This window comes from Lycium barbarum, chromosome 6 (genome assembly GCF_019175385.1).
Source record: "Lycium barbarum isolate Lr01 chromosome 6, ASM1917538v2, whole genome shotgun sequence".
NCBI lineage: Eukaryota > Viridiplantae > Streptophyta > Magnoliopsida > Solanales > Solanaceae > Lycium > Lycium barbarum.
In genome coordinates, this window is record NC_083342.1 from 121,387,743 (window position 1) to 121,404,902 (window position 17,160).

Below are 17,160 nucleotides of genomic sequence, written 5' to 3' on the forward strand. Positions count from 1 at the left end.
ATGCAAAGCATAGTCTTGAGTATGTTTCAGATACCCCAAAACTCGTTTCATTGCCATCCAATGTGTGTGATTAGGATTACTTGTAAACCGACTCAGTTTGCTAATAGCACATGCTATATCTGGTCGTGTACAATTCATGATATACATTAGACTTCCCAACACTCTCGCGTAGTCCCCTTGTTATTTACTTTCACCTTCATTCTTTTGATGTGCGTAACTCACATCAATTGGAGTTCTGGCAATCTTGAAATCCAAGTACTTGAACTTGTCAAGTACTTTCTCTATGTAGTGAGACTGTGATAATGCTATACCTTGTGGAGTTCTATGAATTCTGATTCCTAGGATTACATCAGCAACTCCTAAGTCTTTCATGTCAAATTTGCTAGCCAGCATGCGCTTTGTAGCATTTATATCTGCCATATCTTTGCTCATTATTAGCATGTCATCAACATACAAACAAACAATGACTTCGTGGCCTGGAGTCTTTTTAATGTAAACACATTTATCACACTCATTGATTTTAAAGCCATTTGCCAACATGGTTTGGTCAAATTTAGCATGCCATTGTTTGGGTGCTTGTTTAAGTCCATAAAGCGACTTTACAAGTTTGCACACTTTCTTTTCTTTACCAGGAACCACAAAACCCTCGGGTTGTTCCATGTAAATTTCTTCCTCCAAATCACCATTTAAGAAAGCTGTTTTAACGTCCATTTGGTGAATTTCAAGACCATACACGGCTGCCAGAGCCACTAACACCCGAATGGACGTTATTCTTGTTACAGGCGAGTATGTGTCAAAATAATCAAGACCTTATTTTTGTCTATAACCTTTGACCACAAGCCTTGCCTTATATTTGTCAATAGTGTCATCAGCTTTCATTTTCCTTTTAAAAATCCATTTAGAACCTAAAGGCTTGTTTCCAGGAGGAAGATCAACCACTTCCCATGTGTGGTTATCTAAGATTGATTGAATCTCACTATTGACTGCCTCTTTCCAAAATGCTGAATCAGAAGATGACATCGCTGCTTTAAATGTTTGAGGCTAATTTTCAAGCAAGAATGTCACAAAATCTGGTCCAAAGGAAGTAGATGTTCTTTGACGTTTGCTACGCCTTGGATCCTCTTCACTTGGTGTACTTTCCTTTGGTTCTTCCCGCGGTCGTTTGGATCTTTCACTTGACGACTCACATTCAGTTTTATACGGATAAATATTTTCAAAAAATTCAGCATTAACTGATTCAATTACCGTATTAACATGAATTTCGGGGTTGTCTGATTTGTGAACCAAAAACCGACAAGCTTTGCTGTTTTTAGCATAACCAATAAAAACACAATCCACAGTTTTTGGTCCGATTTTTACCCTTTTGGGCAAAAGAACTTGGACCTCTGCTAAACACCCCCACACTTTGAAATATTTCAAGTTGAATTTTCTTCCTTTCCATAGTTCATATGGAATAGATTGTGTTTCGCTGTGGGGCACCCTGTTGAGTATTCGATTAGCTGTAAGGATAGCTTCCCCCCACAAGCTATGCGGTAAACCGGAACTTATTAATAAAGCATTCATCATCTCCTTTAATGTTCGGTTTTTCCTTTCCGCAATTCCATTTGATTGTGGTGTGTAGGGGGCAGTAGTTTGATGAATAATCTCATATTCTAAACATATCTCTGCAAAAGGAGATTCGTATTCCCCACCCCTATCACTTTTAATCATTTTAATCTTTTTATTCAATTGATTTTCAACTTCATTCGTATACTGCTTAAATGTTTCTATTGCTTCATCCTTACTATTTAGCAAATAAACATAACAATATCGAGTGCAATCGTCAATAAAAGTTATGAAATACTTTTTCCCACCGCGAGATGGTATTGACTTCATATCACAAATGTTAGTGTGGATTAAGTCTAAAGGATTTGAATTCTTTTGAACAGACTTATACGACTGCTTAACAAACTTTGATTCAACACATATTTGACATTTAGATATATTACACTCAAATTTAGGCAATATTTCAAGATTAATCATTTTCCGCAAGGTTTTGTAATTGACATGTCCTAAACGAACATGCCATAAATTATTTGACTCCAATAAGTAAGAAGAAGCAGATTTTCCATTAATAGTGTCAACAACCATTATATTAAGTTTGAAAAGGCCCTCGGTGAGGGAATCCTTTCCTACAAACATGTCATTCTTACTAAGTACAAATTTATCACTAACCAGCACGCACTTAAACCCATTTTTCACGATTAGTGCGGCTGAAACTAGGTTCTTCCTAATTGTTGGAACGTGCATGACGTTGTTGAGAGTCAGCACCTTTCCGGATGTCATCTTCAACTGAACCTTTCCATATCCTTCAACTTTGGCTGTTGCAGTATTTCTCATGTTTAGCTCCTCTTCGGGTCCAGCGGGAGTGTAGGTTGCAAATGATTCCTTAACGGCACACACATGTCGAGTGGCGCCAGAATCAAGTCACCACTCCTTTGGGTTACCAACCAGGTTGCACTGAGACAGCATTGCACACAGGTCATCAACATCTTCCACCATGTTTGCCTGACCCTTGTTTTTCTCTTTGTCCTTCTTGGGGGCACGACAGTCGGGAGCTTTATGGCCTGCTTTACTACAATTATAACAGTTGCCCTTGAACTTTTTCTTGTTAGGAACCTTCTCATTTACAGAAGGCCTCTTCCTTTTCTTGTTCTTTTTTCGAAGCAGCATCTTCAATGACATTTGCCCCTTCAATCGGTGAACTCTTACGGTACCTCTTCTCAGCGGTTTTGTTATCTTCCTCGATCTTGAGACGAATCACAAGATCCTCCAACTTCATTTCCTTTCTCTTGTGCTTAAGATAATTTTTGAAATCTTTCCATGAGGGCGGAAACTTCTCAATCATTGCAGCCACTTGGAACGCTTCATTCACTACCATACCTTCAGCAATAAGGTCATGGAAGATAAGTTGAAGCTTTTGAACTTGGGTTCCAACGGTTTTTCCATCCACCATTTTGTAGTCTAGGAATTTGGCAACCGCAAACTTCTTCAAGCAAGCATCTTCGGTTTTGTACTTCTTTTCAAGTGCACTCCATAGTTCTTTGGAGGTCTCTACTGCACTGTAGACGTTGTACAAGTCATCTTTTAAGGCACTCAAAATGTAGCCTTTGCACAAAAAATCAGCCTGTTTCCAAGCCTCAGTAACCATGAACTTTTCATTGTTAGGCATGTCGGCGGCAGGCACGGGAGGGTCCTCACTGGTGAACTTTTGCATACCAAGAGTGGTAAGCCAAAAGAACATTCTTTGCTGCCATCCTTTAAAGTTGGCACCGGTGAACTTCACAGGTTTCTCAGCCGGTGGCACAGAGGTACGGGTTGTAGGAGTAACCGCTGGTGCAATATTCGCAGAGGGAGTTCCAGTCGCAGAGGGAGTTCCAGTCTCAATTGCCATTATTTCTTTGTCACTGTCAAATCGACAAACTGTTTTGGTTAATAAAACCAGAATAGCAATTAAATCACAAACTTAAACGATGAAGATTTTATTTCTTCAAATCGCAGTATAATTATGAACTTTGGTATTCCAACGAAGTTTTTATATCTTCAAGTCAGAATACTAATATTCATATGGAGTAGAAAACTACACAAGTTTTAATCTCCTTGAACAGAATATAGATTATAATAGTATAAATAATTTCCTTAAGATTGTTCGCAAAATAATCTGTATAGGTTTAACTAACGTTTCAACACAAAACAGATTACACGGTATAAAATACTTAACAGTAAAATACTTAAAACCAGTAAACTACAGAAACTGGAAAATGAACAGAAACAGTGTTGGAAAAATAAAAAATATTTTCAGAATATAATCGAGCCCACTTAGTTCAAAGTGTGTCCTTAAGGATATTATTCCCCTCACAATACTCGAGGTTGATGGAATATCCCCTCCCAGGATAGAACGATTATTTTACCAGAATAGTAGTACTCCAAATTCCGGTAGCGGCGAACCACTCAACGGCAGTGTATCACACAGAATAAAATAAGAGAGTTTTGGAGAGAAAGGTTTTATTTTGTTTTTTAGCGCAGAAAATTCGTTTTGAATTCTGGAACAAAACAGGAATTTATAGCAGTTGGAGGTACTGATTCTGAATGTTTGCAACCATTCAGATCAATCACAAGGTTTTTGGAGGGAAATTCGAAAATATCCGGGAAGAGAAAAAACGGACCAGGTCGGTCACAAGTCGCGGGTCAGTGTCGATCCGCATTGGATTAATTAATTAAATAATTAAAGAAAAGTTTGTCCAAAAAGATAATCAATCATTGCCAAATCCAAATCCGAAGCCGAGCAACGACGACGGCGCGAGGGGTCCTTGCTGCCTCAACCCTTTTAGCGACTAGAGAAGGTGTAATGTAATATATGCACCTCTTTTTTCCTCTTTTTTTTCCTATGTGGGACAAATGCTTTAACCAAAGCAAAAAAAGACCTTTTACATTCCCCAAAGCAAAAGGGACCTTTTACATTCCCTTCACTTTTCATCCCATCATTTTTCCTTCACCAATATCAAAATCCAACATATGGTAAGTGTCGATATGCACTTAACCATTGTGTTTGATTTTGGGAACTATGAGTTGGCCGATAAATTCTTGGTGGGCCTTCAATTTCTCTTTTGAGCTGGCCAAGTAGGAAACTAATGATCATTTTTTTGCGCGGATTGCCCTTCTTTTGGGGTGGTCTTTAATTTTGCCCCTCATATTTGTGGTCTTTAAATTATGCCCCTCATATTGCTGGTCTTTAATTTTTGCCCTTCGCATTGCAACACTGAACGTTCACGCAGAAATCATGAGGTTCTGAGTTCGAACCCCCGCTCAAGCATAAATTAAAAAAGAAAACTGCAAGGCAAGGTTTGGGTCGCGTGTATGCCGGACCCGGCATAAACTTATGAAGGAATTACCAAAGTTATGCCGGACCCGACATGCTCATGCCTTATGGGCAGACTTGGCATAAGTATGCCGGGTGCGGCATAACTTTGGTAATTCCTTCATAAGTTTATGCCGGGTCCGGCATAACTTTGTGATCTCATGTCAATTTTTTATAGATTTTTAGTGACATCAAAATGCTCTATTAAAATTCAAGTGGTTTTTGTGTCAATGTGGCCTAAAGACTTTCTTTGCTACATTTTATGTATTGGATATATTATAACTGCTCTTCTTAATATATTATGGGGTAGTGTTAGAAAAGAGTAGTTGTCGTGATTTTGTTCCATTATATCTAAGCCTAGTTTTTCATGAGTATTAACACTATGATAATTGTTTACAGCATTTGCATAACGATGAGTGGAAGAGGCCACGCACAAAGTTTTTACCATGAAGCCTTTTAGTTCTGTAATAATATTGGAAGAAGGACAATGAAATTCTTCCTAGGTACCCTCATCCGGTGGGGGCATACTTTTAATGGGCAAACTTTTATGCCGGACCAAGCATAAACTTGTGAAGGAATTACCAAAGTTATGCCGGACCCGGCATACTTATGCCAAGTCTGCCCATAAGGCATAAGTATGCCGAGACCGGCATAAGTTTGGTAATTCCTTAACAAATTTATGCCGTTGGGGGCATACTTTTAATGGGCAAACTTTTATGCCGGATCCGACATAAACTTGTGAAGGAATTACCAAAGTTATGCCGGACCCGGCATACTTATGCCAAGTCTGCCCATAAGGCATAAGTATGGCGCGTCCAGTATAACTTTGGTAATTCCTTCACAAGTGTATGCCGGTTAGGGCATAGCGAATTTAAACTCTGCCTTGCGAATTTTTTAAAAAATTTTAACTGTGTGGAGGTTCGAACCTGGAACCCATGGAGTTTAGACGAAGGGCAAAACTTAAAGATTTCAAATATGAAGGGCAAAATTTAAAGACTACCCCAAAAGAAGGGCAATTCTGCGAATTGCCCACTAATGATTAAAGGGATATATATTGGGCTATACCAGTTGAGTGGGCTTTAGTTGGCCACAGAGTGAAACTATTTCAAAAAACTTGAGTAACTGATCCTCTTATTTCTTTTACAATTTATGGACCTTTTAGACGGCTGTCTATAGTTTTTTTTTTATTTTTTTTTATTTTAGCAAATTGGAAATCTTATGAGAAAACTCTAGACCACAGTCTAAAATTTTGTACGTTAAGTTTTGCATTAGATGACAACCTAATATTTTATCTAAAAGGTTGAGCAATATATGACCAAACATTAGATTTGAGTCTAACGTTGTCCGAAAGAGTAATCTCTCGAGGACTATTTTTGCATAACTTCTAAAATTTGGGATAAATTGGCCTAAAATGGGACTTCTGCGTAAATCAGCCAGACTACTCGACTCCAAGGTGGGAAACTTTAGAAGAAGTAATTGGATTAATTGAGGAGAAAGCCATTTCTAAGCCTGTTGTTTAAAACATAGCTAGTGTTTGCAATATATTTAAGAAAAAGCCACAACCTATGCACATATAATACTTCAATCTAAGAAATTCTAACTCCTTTGTGCAGCAACAACTGCAGTCAAAACCTTCAATAACTAATTAGTGTTATATATAGCTACCTGTCGTTACGTAGGATTAAAGCAATGGTGATAACATTACAAACTTCAAATTCTAATTACTGAGGGCAGCGGCCAATTTTAGGAACGTATGCATTGTTGTCGTCACCAAACTGTAAGAAAATCATATCAAATTAAACACTACTGTTGTTGTTTCTTTTTTATTACCGTTGTTCTTTCTTCTTTACCAATGACTTGAAGTTGGAACCACAATAATTGAATTTCAAAACGCGGTGTCCAGCAGTACATCTCCTAAACATCAGGAACATATATCGACAAATTAGCCACTACTATTATTGTTTCTTTCTTATTCTCCAATGACCTGAAGTTAGAACCGCAACAATTGAACTTTGTCCTGAAGTTTGAACGAACATTGTGCCCTGAAATTTGAACTCCAAGAAACACTGTGTCTTGAAGTTCGAATTTAAAAAGTGGATCTTGACTGCTCAAATAAGTTGTAGCTATGTTTTAATTACTTTGCAAATGTGGATATTTTTCAAACGACCCTAAAAGTGGTTACTAGTGCACTTAGCCCAAGGAAATTGGTATCTGTAATTCTATTATCTCTTTTCATTTTCTGCATTTTTACATTCCTCAGTCCAAAAGAATGGGACAAAAAAAAAATGAAGGAACAAGCCAACAACCATATGAACAACTGAAAACTCATCAGTGGGACACCAAAGCAATTTCAAGATCACCACTGGAGGGAAAGCTGGCAACTGAAGTTATTGCCACACGCTTGCTCTATTTCACTCTAAAGAATGCAGCCCGAGAAGATTGACAAGAACAAAAAAGATACACAAAAGCACATCTTTCATTGCTTAAGCATCAAACTCAGCTAAGTTGGAATATTTATCACTTCCCACTCGCTGTTTTTCGCTTTCCTTCTAAGGCAGCTGCTCTTCCGGTCTTCGCGGAAGGTGAAGTTAACCCATTAGAAAGTCTCCTGCTTGGTGGTGGAGGAATCAAGCTCCTGCATTGATTTACATAGGAACAGGTTAGTCACCTAGTGACCAGTAAATGTGGATAAAAATCAGAATGCTTGTTATTTCATTTGACATATTTGTTGATTTAGTTTTGGTTGGTTCACACCTTGCGTTGACATATAGATAAGTTCATTTGCTAAAGGTTTAGAAAAGCATGCGTCTGCGAACAACTATTGATGTTGCAGACCTAATAAACAGAAAAAAGTGTTCCTCTGCATCAATTTAAGCAGCTCCTTATCTGCAGGCAGCCCAAAAATAACAATTTAAATGCACTAATGAGCTACGATACCTTATTTCTGGCTTCTTCACTTGCTTAGGACTAGGTTTTTTGAGTTTGGATCCCGGTCCATTTGAAGTCTGACTAACTTTCTGAAGATTTGGTTGCCAAGTGTATTCAAGCTCAGAACATTCACTTGTTGCAGCTTCCAGGTCATCAAAATCATCTACGGAACCTGCCTCAGACCGAGCCCTACTTGCCTCGTAGTCTTGGCCATCCTTCTTATTTCCTGAAATTTTATTTATAGGTTGTTCAGGATACACCTTTGAACTATCAGGTGCACATTTCCTATACGACAGGTCAGGTGAAAGCCTGGATTCTTCTTCCCATCCTCTTAAAGAACTACTTCTACTCAGACCATCTTGCTTGTTCACCATAATTTTGTCAACCCAATCACCTGAGACTGATTCTCTGTCCTCTTCCCTTGATGCAGGGCTATTGGCTGGTGGAAAGGGAGGAGAATTCATCTGAAAGTCTTTGGGATCTAAGCTTCGTCTTCTCATCTTTGACGTAGATTTCTTCTTAACCTGAGAAAACATTTGAGAACATCAACTACTTTGAATTTCCAGTGCAAGTAAACTGCAATGAGTGAAAAATACATTTGTTCATTCTGTAGTCAGAATAGGAAGAAGGATAACAGGGGGAAGACTGTCTTTAGCCTGATTGGTATTAAATTGGAGAGACTTGAATTATCAAGAAGTCAGAGAAATGTATTCCAACAAGAAGAGAGAGGGAATCAGGAAAATGGGCTACCCGGGAAATGACTTTTTCGGGATATTTAATATTACTAATAATGCGGAACTAAGATAGTGCTAATTGGAGGACATCAAAGGAGGTAGAGCTGGCTAATGACTTAATCCACTCATAGCAGAATAACTAGAATGTATGCAGAAGCATAATGAACACTTTACATCTTTGAAAAAAGAAAAGCATTTACAATCTAAAATACAATTAAATGATTTCAAGGCTTTAGAATGGTTAGTGATTCAAGCAAAATGAAACTCTTGTGCAACTGTTATTGGTGTGTTCCTATTCTGTATGATAAATATTACAATGTGCAACAAGTGAAGCATAAAATTTGAAATCTGATAACTAGTTAATATATTTTATACGAGGGTAAAAGCCAGATGAGGTATATATGAAAAACCATACCTCTATGCTACTAGCAACATCTTCCATACTATGCCAACTAGAAGAAAGAGAAGATCCGGAAGATCCTATTCTGACTCTTTCTGGAGTACTTGATCTGGAAAGTGGACGACGCCCTTGCTCTTCCTCCTTCCTTGCTAAGGCTGCCTTAAGACTGGCAATCTGTGGAAGAGGAAAAACTAGTAGTTCGATTAAGTACGAAATTAGAAAAAACTAGAAACAGTAAAGGAAAAAAGAAAGGTATATCTAAACTCCAAATGCAATTCTTCTGGACTAAAGTCTTTTGTAAAAAAAATAAAAAAAAAATATCATCTACAATTACGGACTTGACGTGAAAGCAGTTCATGTGTTCAAGTTCACTGAAAACTGAAAATATGGCAAATGTGAAACCTGATCTTTTAGTTCCTTGACATCAGAACCCTCTTTGTTCGCCCGTGCACTACCGAGCTCAACCGTAGAAACTCGTTCAGCGAATTTCAGAGTGCTGAGTGTTTCTCCAACAGCATTAAGCTCAGGACTTATATGAACGAACATCAAAGTTTTCGCTTGGCCTCCTGATAGATATGAAAGCCCAAATTTGAATAGCAGAAACAAGAGGAAATCAAAATTTTATGGCTACAGAACACAAGATCTTACCAAGAGAATCTTGAAGCAACTGTGTAAGCTTACTATTCCTGTAGGGAACATGTGAGTTCTTTTGGGCAAGTGAAGATATGACATCTCCTAAAGCAGAAAGAGACTTGTTGATATGTGTAGCCTCCTTCAACCTATCACCAAGCACCTCTGACTTGTCCACTCTTTCACTTCCTGCCAGATCAACGAGGTGCATGGAGCCACGAAGAACCGCACCAGATGCCATGTTTCTTCCTTGAACATGAACTGTAAGGCAACTGCAAATGTGCAAACATAGATTTTTATATAGAGAAGAAAGGAAGTTAAATCAGCATTAACTTCCACCCTTTCCCTTTAAAACAGGAAAAATGGAAAAGAGGCATATAAGCAGCACCTGTGAGAGCGACTACTTCTGTCATTCATGGCAGTAGCACTCACTGCACGATTCTTGTGCCCAAGGTTCATCAGATTCAATACATCAGAAGTTGATGTTACAGGAACGAGATTTGCATCAGGTACATTGAAACCCTTCTGGGAACTGTTGCGAATTTCTACTGTATTTAGAAGTTAAGTCAAACATTTAAGAGACCACGAGATAGGGATCTAATAGTAATATGAAAGAACAAAGAAAAGAATGGTTGCGAAAAGGATATTTTTTGTTAACACCATCTGCAGTAAGGAGATCCCGGACTTGCTCATTATAAATTTCAACCATCTGAACTGAAATATCATAAGAAATAACATCTTTTCTTTGTTCTGAGATAAGAAATAGATCACTCAATGCCCTGTAATTCACACCAAGGGTCTCCTTCGTGAGATCTGATGGGCCAGTCTGTAGGTAAAAAAGTTAAGAGCTAAACATAATGTTTTTCGCTTTTTCTCTTAACCAAATGATATCCACTTATGTGATTAAAGGGTTCAATAATTAAGTTCAACTGCCTAACCATCGTATGTGTCTTCCCTGATCCCGTTTGGCCGTAAGCAAAGATACAAACATTGTAGCCATCAAGAACAGACCGGATCAAAGGTTGTGTATCTGCAAACACTTCCGCTGCATTGTGATAAATAGAGGTGTTACAATAAAATCTAAACCTGCAACGTGCACTAAAAAGGAAAAGTATGGAGTACTTAGCGACCTTGGGTTACAGAAGGACCAAAGACCTTGTTAAAAGTGAATGATTTTTTCCCCTCTTTTCCGTACTTTGAAGGTGTAGTTATTGTAATATTCCCGTCATCTATGTGATCCACGGTGCTTAGACTGTTTTGTTGGCCAGGCAAGAAAGGCCGCACCCGGCAATACACTCTGATGTTCCCTGTCCAAATATGTAAATGTACACACAGAATAGTGGTTAATATCATCACAATATAATAGCAGAATGCCATGAAATTTGAATCTATTCTATAAAAAAGTGTTACCTTTAAGGTCTTGCACTTGATTGTACAGCTTCCGATTCTCCTCCAGAACCTTTTGGTAACTCGAAGCAGCGTGAGCTAAACCATGCAGATGTTTACCTATTCAAAAGAGATTTTAGTTGCTAAATCCCAGTTACAATCTCAATTAGCACTAAACAGTTCTGTTTACGTGTACCTAGATTGCCGACTTCCTCTTGATATTTCAGTTGAAGAAACTGCAAGTCTGCTTTAGCAGCATGGAGAGTAGATTTCAATTGCTACAAATTATGAACAGGGTATGTCAATCAATCAGTTCAAACCAAACATACTTCATTCTCGAATCTGCACCACAACTCCTATACCTGTACTTCTTGATGTTGTTGTTCAACAAGCATCAGCTGCCTTACAACCGGTGTTGTTGATACACCATCATCATTTATGTCTACCCTGCCGGATATCCCTTCAGAGGGTGCTTTCTCTTCATCCTTGACCATTGCGACCTGTGCCTCCTCAGGTGTAAGCTCCAACGGAGATCCATCCGTTGTTGAAAAAGCTGCCTCTTTCTGGGAGGTGGTCTTTGACTGTCATATCACCAAAAGTATGTAAGACCCAAATTTAAGCAAGAAACGACAGTGGACACTTTCAGCATTTTTCAACTGCTAACAGAGCAATCTGTTCTGTCATATTTCAGAAGCATGTAATTATACAAGAAGTTGGAAGAAGTGCCTCATATAATATGTTGTAAAATGAAAACACCAGTAAAGAAAGAGCTCCAACCTGTTCTTTTTGGCTGGCAAGCCGATGCTCAAATTCTTCCATAACTTTGCTCAACATATTCTCCACAATCTGTCCAAAATGAGAATCTTGTTTATTTCAGATAAGCAGACATCAACTTACATTTATCAAAGAACTCTATAGCCAATATGATACTAGAGGAAGAAGCCAGCCAGATCCCAAAGTTCCAAGTCCATGTTCCTCTCCAGAGATGTGCCAGAACTTTGGGAGCATCTGATTGTAGGAATCGGATAACCTAGTATTCTAGTAGTTTGCTACTGCATCGGAATTGATGGAATATATCTTTCCAGGGTAATGCCAGACATTTTCTTTCTCTTTCTAACCATTACTGTCCATACAAACCTCAAATCTTATAATAAGACATAAGCCCTGCAGACTAAATTTACGGTCTTTACTAACTAAGCCTTTACCCTCTGAGGGAAGCTAGAGAGGTAAGCTAATTATGTGAGCCCTGTCTATGTTGTGAAGATTTAGGGCATTTCTATGAGCCTGGCAGATTATTTGCCATCAGAACTATCTGTTGGGAATCACATTAAGAAAGATAGTTACCATTCATAGTGCCTTCCAAGACAAAGTGCTTAATCACAAAACATATCAAACCCTCTTGTGGGAATCAAGCTAAGAACACTTACAAATGGAATATCTTCTTGCTTCTTGTCAGAAAGAAGCTCGTGAACAAGCATATGGAGGGAACTTGGGTTAACCTGGAAATGAAAGATTAAGATATTTAGTTCGTACAAGGTATTTTGAGATGCCAAAAATTATTACAAAATAAGCTTGCAAACCATTTCACGGGCATCTTGCCCAACATCACTGCTATCAAGAGATTTGTCGCTGATAGATGAAGTCCTTGAGATTGAATTCATGAATGGCTCAGAGTTTCTTCGGAAAAATTGCTTTCCTGCCGATGATGGTTTTGAGTTCCCACTGTATTTCCATGATCCACTTCCACCTCCTTGTTTCCACTCAGTATAAGATTTCAATGCTAGCACACAATTGATAATTCTCGACGATTTCCCTCCCTAATTCAGGAAATGACAACATTTTAACAGGTGGTTTCAAATGTCCAATTGACTAGTTTGGAGAGTAACTAACATGATCAAACAAATAAGTATCAAATTATCTCGAAATCATCTACTTACTTTCTCCAAATCAGATGCTTCGAAAGAGGGAAGACCCATTTCTTCTACGGCTACAAGGAAGTTACGGACATTTTCAAAGTATTGATATGCAGAAAGAGCTGCCCCATCAGGGACATTAGTAGAATCAGGAGGTGCTTCAACTACCTAATAAGCAAAGTAGAACTATGTCATTGACTTGATGAAACTGATTTAGATAAAAGATTGAACAAAAGGAGCTTCAGAAACCCCACTTTTTGCACAGCACCAGGCTGAACTTTATTAAGAACATTGCAAAGTACGATTCCACTGCGCAATCCAAGTCTGAAGTCTTCTTCTGAAGGCTGCGCGGGCAAATCTTTAGCCGCAACCACTCCGATTGTCTTTCTGAGCCACCCTGCCGCTTCATATCTTCTTGATGCTGCATTGTTACATTTCCAATTAAACATTCTCACGCACAAGTATCTTTTTTTACACTATAAGTGCATAGAACTTAAAACTCTTGATTTTATAACAGGTACATTATGGTTTATCTGAAGAAGAAAAGATAAAGATATATTCTGTGCTGAGATATTCAATCACAAGGACTTCAATTTCTTTTTAAATATTTGGTGATCATTTGAATCAATGTATTCTTCGAATCAAATGTATCTATTAGTCTTTAAAGAGTTGATGTAATTGTTTACGAAATATCAAAATATCTTAAGAGTACAATCTTGACTTTCATCTAGGTGCTTCACATTTTCATTTCATCTTTCAGGTGAAAAGAACAAAACCAACCAAAGTTCCTCAACAATTTAACAAAGTGAGGACTGTTCCTTAATCAATAATGTGCATATATTTGTCTTTAAATAGTACAAGCTTTTCCCTCCACAACTGTTCACGAGACAACCCATCCCAAAAAAAAAAAAAAAAAAAAACAGGTGGGAAAAAAAATCTTCTTCTGTTTCTTGTTTCAAGAGCGACGGGAAACCCGAAAGACCAAGAATCTTGGAAATAATGCATTAAATAGACAAATAGTACTTGCAGTAACAACAAAATTGGGTTCATCTCAAATGATTTGCATTAATTACAACAACTGTTCCTATATAGGAGGGCGTAACGTTTAATATATTGCATTAATTGATTCACAGAAAAATTTACGAGTTCATTAAAAAGATTAACAACGTGAAAGAAAGGAATAGTAAATGATCAAATAAAGGAAGAATAAATTAAAAGGGGACATACAAGCTTCTTCAGCTTTTCTTGAAGCCAAATCAATGTCGCTCAATCTCTTCCCTTGTTGAAGAACATCTTCCACCACTGATGCCACAGATATTCCAAGAATCCCCTCTTCCCTACTCATTATTACCAAAACCAACAAAAAAACAAATGGGGAATCTACAAGAAAAATATGTTCAACTTAACAGAATCAAAAAATATATCTGTGCATTGTATGTATATAGATATACGTGTATTATGTATATACAAAGAGAGATGATGGTGGTGAAAGGATGTTAGGGAAGAAGAAAGAACGACAAGAAAATGGAAGGGCAGTTATAGAAGAAGAAAGAGATTATTATTATTATTATGATGATGAAAATGGGTTTGATTTTTTCTTTTTCTATTTTGAGTCAATGAAATTTGTTTTGTGTTAAGTTTAATTAGTATTATTCGCCCTCAGCCATCACCATGGCCACCTTTGCTTTTTGCTACACTCACTATAGGTGCGAGAAAGAAACTACCTGCCAACCCACATTCCGAGCCGAAAGGTTCGGGTTTCTAATGGTACCTCTATTTCTTTCCTTTTAAAAAAAAACAATAATAATAATAATCTTTCAAATAATTTACAAATGTTTGTTTGTTCAGTGTAAAATGTACTTATGTTTTGTTTTTCAAATTTGTAGAGTCAAATTAGTCAAATAATTTTCAATTTCCATCACTTGAAAATTAGTCAAATAGTTACATTAATGATAAATTAGTTAAACGAATTGTTTACAAAAAAAATATCAGAATACAGAAAGTAAGTGTAATATTATAAACTACAAGGAAAACTAGTTTAATGAAGCAAAGGTCTCTGAAATTATTCCTTCCCTTTTTTGCGAAACTTTTTCATCCAGAAGAATAAATTTATAAATCCTTTTCAGAAGAATTAATTCTTTTAAGATAAAAATATTTTTATCAAAAAATTATATTTGGCAAGTAAGCCCTCTTTAATTTCATTCATCTATCTCTCGCGCTCTCCTTTCTTGCTCTTTTAATGTAATTTGAAGTTTTATTTTATATTCTAATTATATAAAATCTAAAAATAAATAAATTTAAATAAAGCTTCGAATATGAGATATTTAAATCTATTCATTTATGTAAATAATGCTAAATGAAAGTGAATGTTTTCATGTTTTTTCTCCATTGTTTGGAACTCAAAGTCAACGTTAAGCTAAATGCAAATTATTTTTCTTATACTGAAAAAATATTTCTTAAATGCTTTGGCCAAACACGATTGCTATTCTTTCAAAGTTCCTTTTGTGATACTCAATATGAAAGGAAATCATTTCAAAATATGTAGATTTTGAAAATTTGGCCACTCTAATTGTTAGAGCTCACCTCAAACTAATAAAATCATAAGCTTTCTTATCCGACTTAACTTGAGAGTTAGAGCTTATTCTAGGACCTAATTACTAGTAGATCATGCGGTGTGATTTTCATGACATTAATTTCCATTTTATTATATTTCCGAAAGAAAAGAACTAACGCAAAAGAAAAATCTTAGAAACAACGTAACATATGTTAAGCATCGGATTTCATAATTATATTTCTCTAACATATTAAATCCCGAAGGGAACATATGATATAATGAGTCTAATAACAAAACAGTGATACCAACTAAAGTAGCCTTAAAATGTAGTTATAGTGGGCAAAACATTTTTTAATATAATAAGCACTTAAATTTCTTATTGATGTTTCCTGTTTATCTCTTTTATGGAAAAAGCTCTACACACTTTTTAGATATTGACTTTTATCATAAAAAAAAAAAATTGAAGGTAATTTCCCCTTTCTTATTACGTACTACTAATTAAAAATAACTTTGGAAAAGTTTTTCAAATCTTTGAAAACTGACAAAAACATTTAGGAGTTCTTCTTTGATTTTTTTTTTTTTAATAACTGTGGTGTCCGGACCGGAGGCACCATGTAACTCTGTCCATTAAGACTAGAATATATGAGAAGAAATCACCTAGTATTTTGTCTTAAGACCCCATGGTGCTCAACTCACTTCATTGACCACTAGGTCATACCCTTGGGTGCTCAAGAAGTTAATTTCTTCTTCTAAAAACAACTTAAACAAACACTTTCAAGTTTCAACAAAAACTTAAAAACTAGTTTTATATTACTCTAGGACTAACAGAGTCTTTATTGATCAACTTGTAAGTTTTTGCGTACAATTATGTAATATGTTGGTCATAGCTAACATCTCCAAAGTTATTGAGACTAAGGTTTATGTCCATCGTCGTGTAATTATGATTTTTGATAAATATACAGGTTGGAGTCATGCCTAATTCCTCCATCATAAAGATGGAAATCTTGAAATTTAAAAAAAAAAAAAAAAAAAAAAACTTAAAAACTATTTTTTCTGTTTTCCAAAATAAACGCCACTGCAATTTCTGGCAAATTGTACAGTTTGTTTAAAGGCTTTCAACTAGAATCATACCATCCTTACATATTTGTCAAATTAAAGTGCAACGTTTTCTTTATTTTTTAATTGCAGTAACACATACGTCCATGATGTTAATCAGTATCCTACCTTTGAATTTGTGAAATGATCTAATTTAATTGTATGATTATTAATGCATAAAGCTACTCTTTACTTTTAAGTTTTAACTCAAGCATCAAATTTATTTCCTTGACTTTTCTTGGGGCGGGCTATGGTGGTATTTAGTTATGTCTATCACCCTTAACCTTTTACTATAAATATTATTTTTCTTCTTAAAAATGAATATGGTTTTTAAGAAGAGTCTTTTATTATCGTTTTTTTCTTTTCAGAAGTTTATGTCGTTTTTTTCTTTTCAGAAGTTTATGTCGTTTTTTTTTTTTGGTTATTATTGTTAGCAAAACGTTGGTCCAGTACTCTTTTTATGAATGGAGTCCAGTGCAATAAAATATGTTGGAGCTTAAAAAATGCAATCAACAAGCAATACTTAATATATGTGGCTGTATCCAAAATAATATTGAAGATAAGGAAATTTGGCTGGAGAATTAAAAATAGCCTGAAAAGCGGATGCCTTTACTTGTGTTTAA

General features: G+C 36.4%; 2 protein-coding genes across 2 annotated transcripts; both read right to left on the bottom strand.

Annotated features, from left to right (window-relative positions):
* Positions 1 to 2,466: 2,466 nt before the first annotated feature.
* On the bottom strand, positions 2,467 to 3,433 carry LOC132644547 (uncharacterized). The gene is made up of 3 exons (XM_060361134.1): positions 3,073 to 3,433; positions 2,671 to 2,922; positions 2,467 to 2,606 (listed from the first exon to the last, which is right to left on the bottom strand). Exons 1-3 carry the CDS (start codon positions 3,431 to 3,433, stop codon positions 2,467 to 2,469), a joined length of 753 nt encoding a protein of 250 aa, XP_060217117.1.
* Positions 3,434 to 6,837: 3,404 nt separating this feature from the next.
* LOC132646007 (kinesin-like protein KIN-14I) lies at positions 6,838 to 14,518 on the bottom strand. Its single transcript, XM_060363319.1, has 18 exons — positions 14,116 to 14,518; positions 13,143 to 13,309; positions 12,913 to 13,056; positions 12,556 to 12,792; positions 12,403 to 12,474; positions 11,753 to 11,821; positions 11,338 to 11,556; positions 11,172 to 11,253; positions 11,000 to 11,095; positions 10,720 to 10,896; positions 10,528 to 10,634; positions 10,236 to 10,415; positions 9,978 to 10,138; positions 9,608 to 9,861; positions 9,362 to 9,525; positions 8,975 to 9,133; positions 7,835 to 8,349; positions 6,838 to 7,532 (listed from the first exon to the last, which is right to left on the bottom strand). Exons 1-18 carry the CDS (start codon positions 14,231 to 14,233, stop codon positions 7,415 to 7,417), a joined length of 3,039 nt encoding a protein of 1,012 aa, XP_060219302.1. The 5' UTR covers positions 14,234 to 14,518; the 3' UTR covers positions 6,838 to 7,414.
* Between the last annotated feature and the right edge of the window lie 2,642 nt (positions 14,519 to 17,160).

What these genes read in the sequence shown, in the direction of transcription:
- LOC132644547 (XM_060361134.1), bottom strand. Translation starts at nt 3,433, where the DNA reads ATGGCAATTGAGACTGGAACTCCCTCTGCGACTGGAACTCCCTCTGCG. An exon ending in GACCTCCAAAGAACTATGGA is followed by an intron (nt 2,923 to 3,072) that starts GTGCACTTGAAA and finishes TTATTGCTGAAG; the next exon opens with GTATGGTAGTGAATGAAGCG. An exon ending in AGAAAAGGAAGAGGCCTTCT is followed by an intron (nt 2,607 to 2,670) that starts GTAAATGAGAAG and finishes GTAGTAAAGCAG; the next exon opens with GCCATAAAGCTCCCGACTGT.
- LOC132646007 (XM_060363319.1), bottom strand. Translation starts at nt 14,233, where the DNA reads ATGAGTAGGGAAGAGGGGATTCTTGGAATATCTGTGGCATCAGTGGTG. An exon ending in AAGCATCTGATTTGGAGAAA is followed by an intron (nt 12,793 to 12,912) that starts GTAAGTAGATGA and finishes TTCCTGAATTAG; the next exon opens with GGAGGGAAATCGTCGAGAAT. An exon ending in CAGATGGTGTTAACAAAAAA is followed by an intron (nt 10,139 to 10,235) that starts TATCCTTTTCGC and finishes CTTCTAAATACA; the next exon opens with GTAGAAATTCGCAACAGTTC.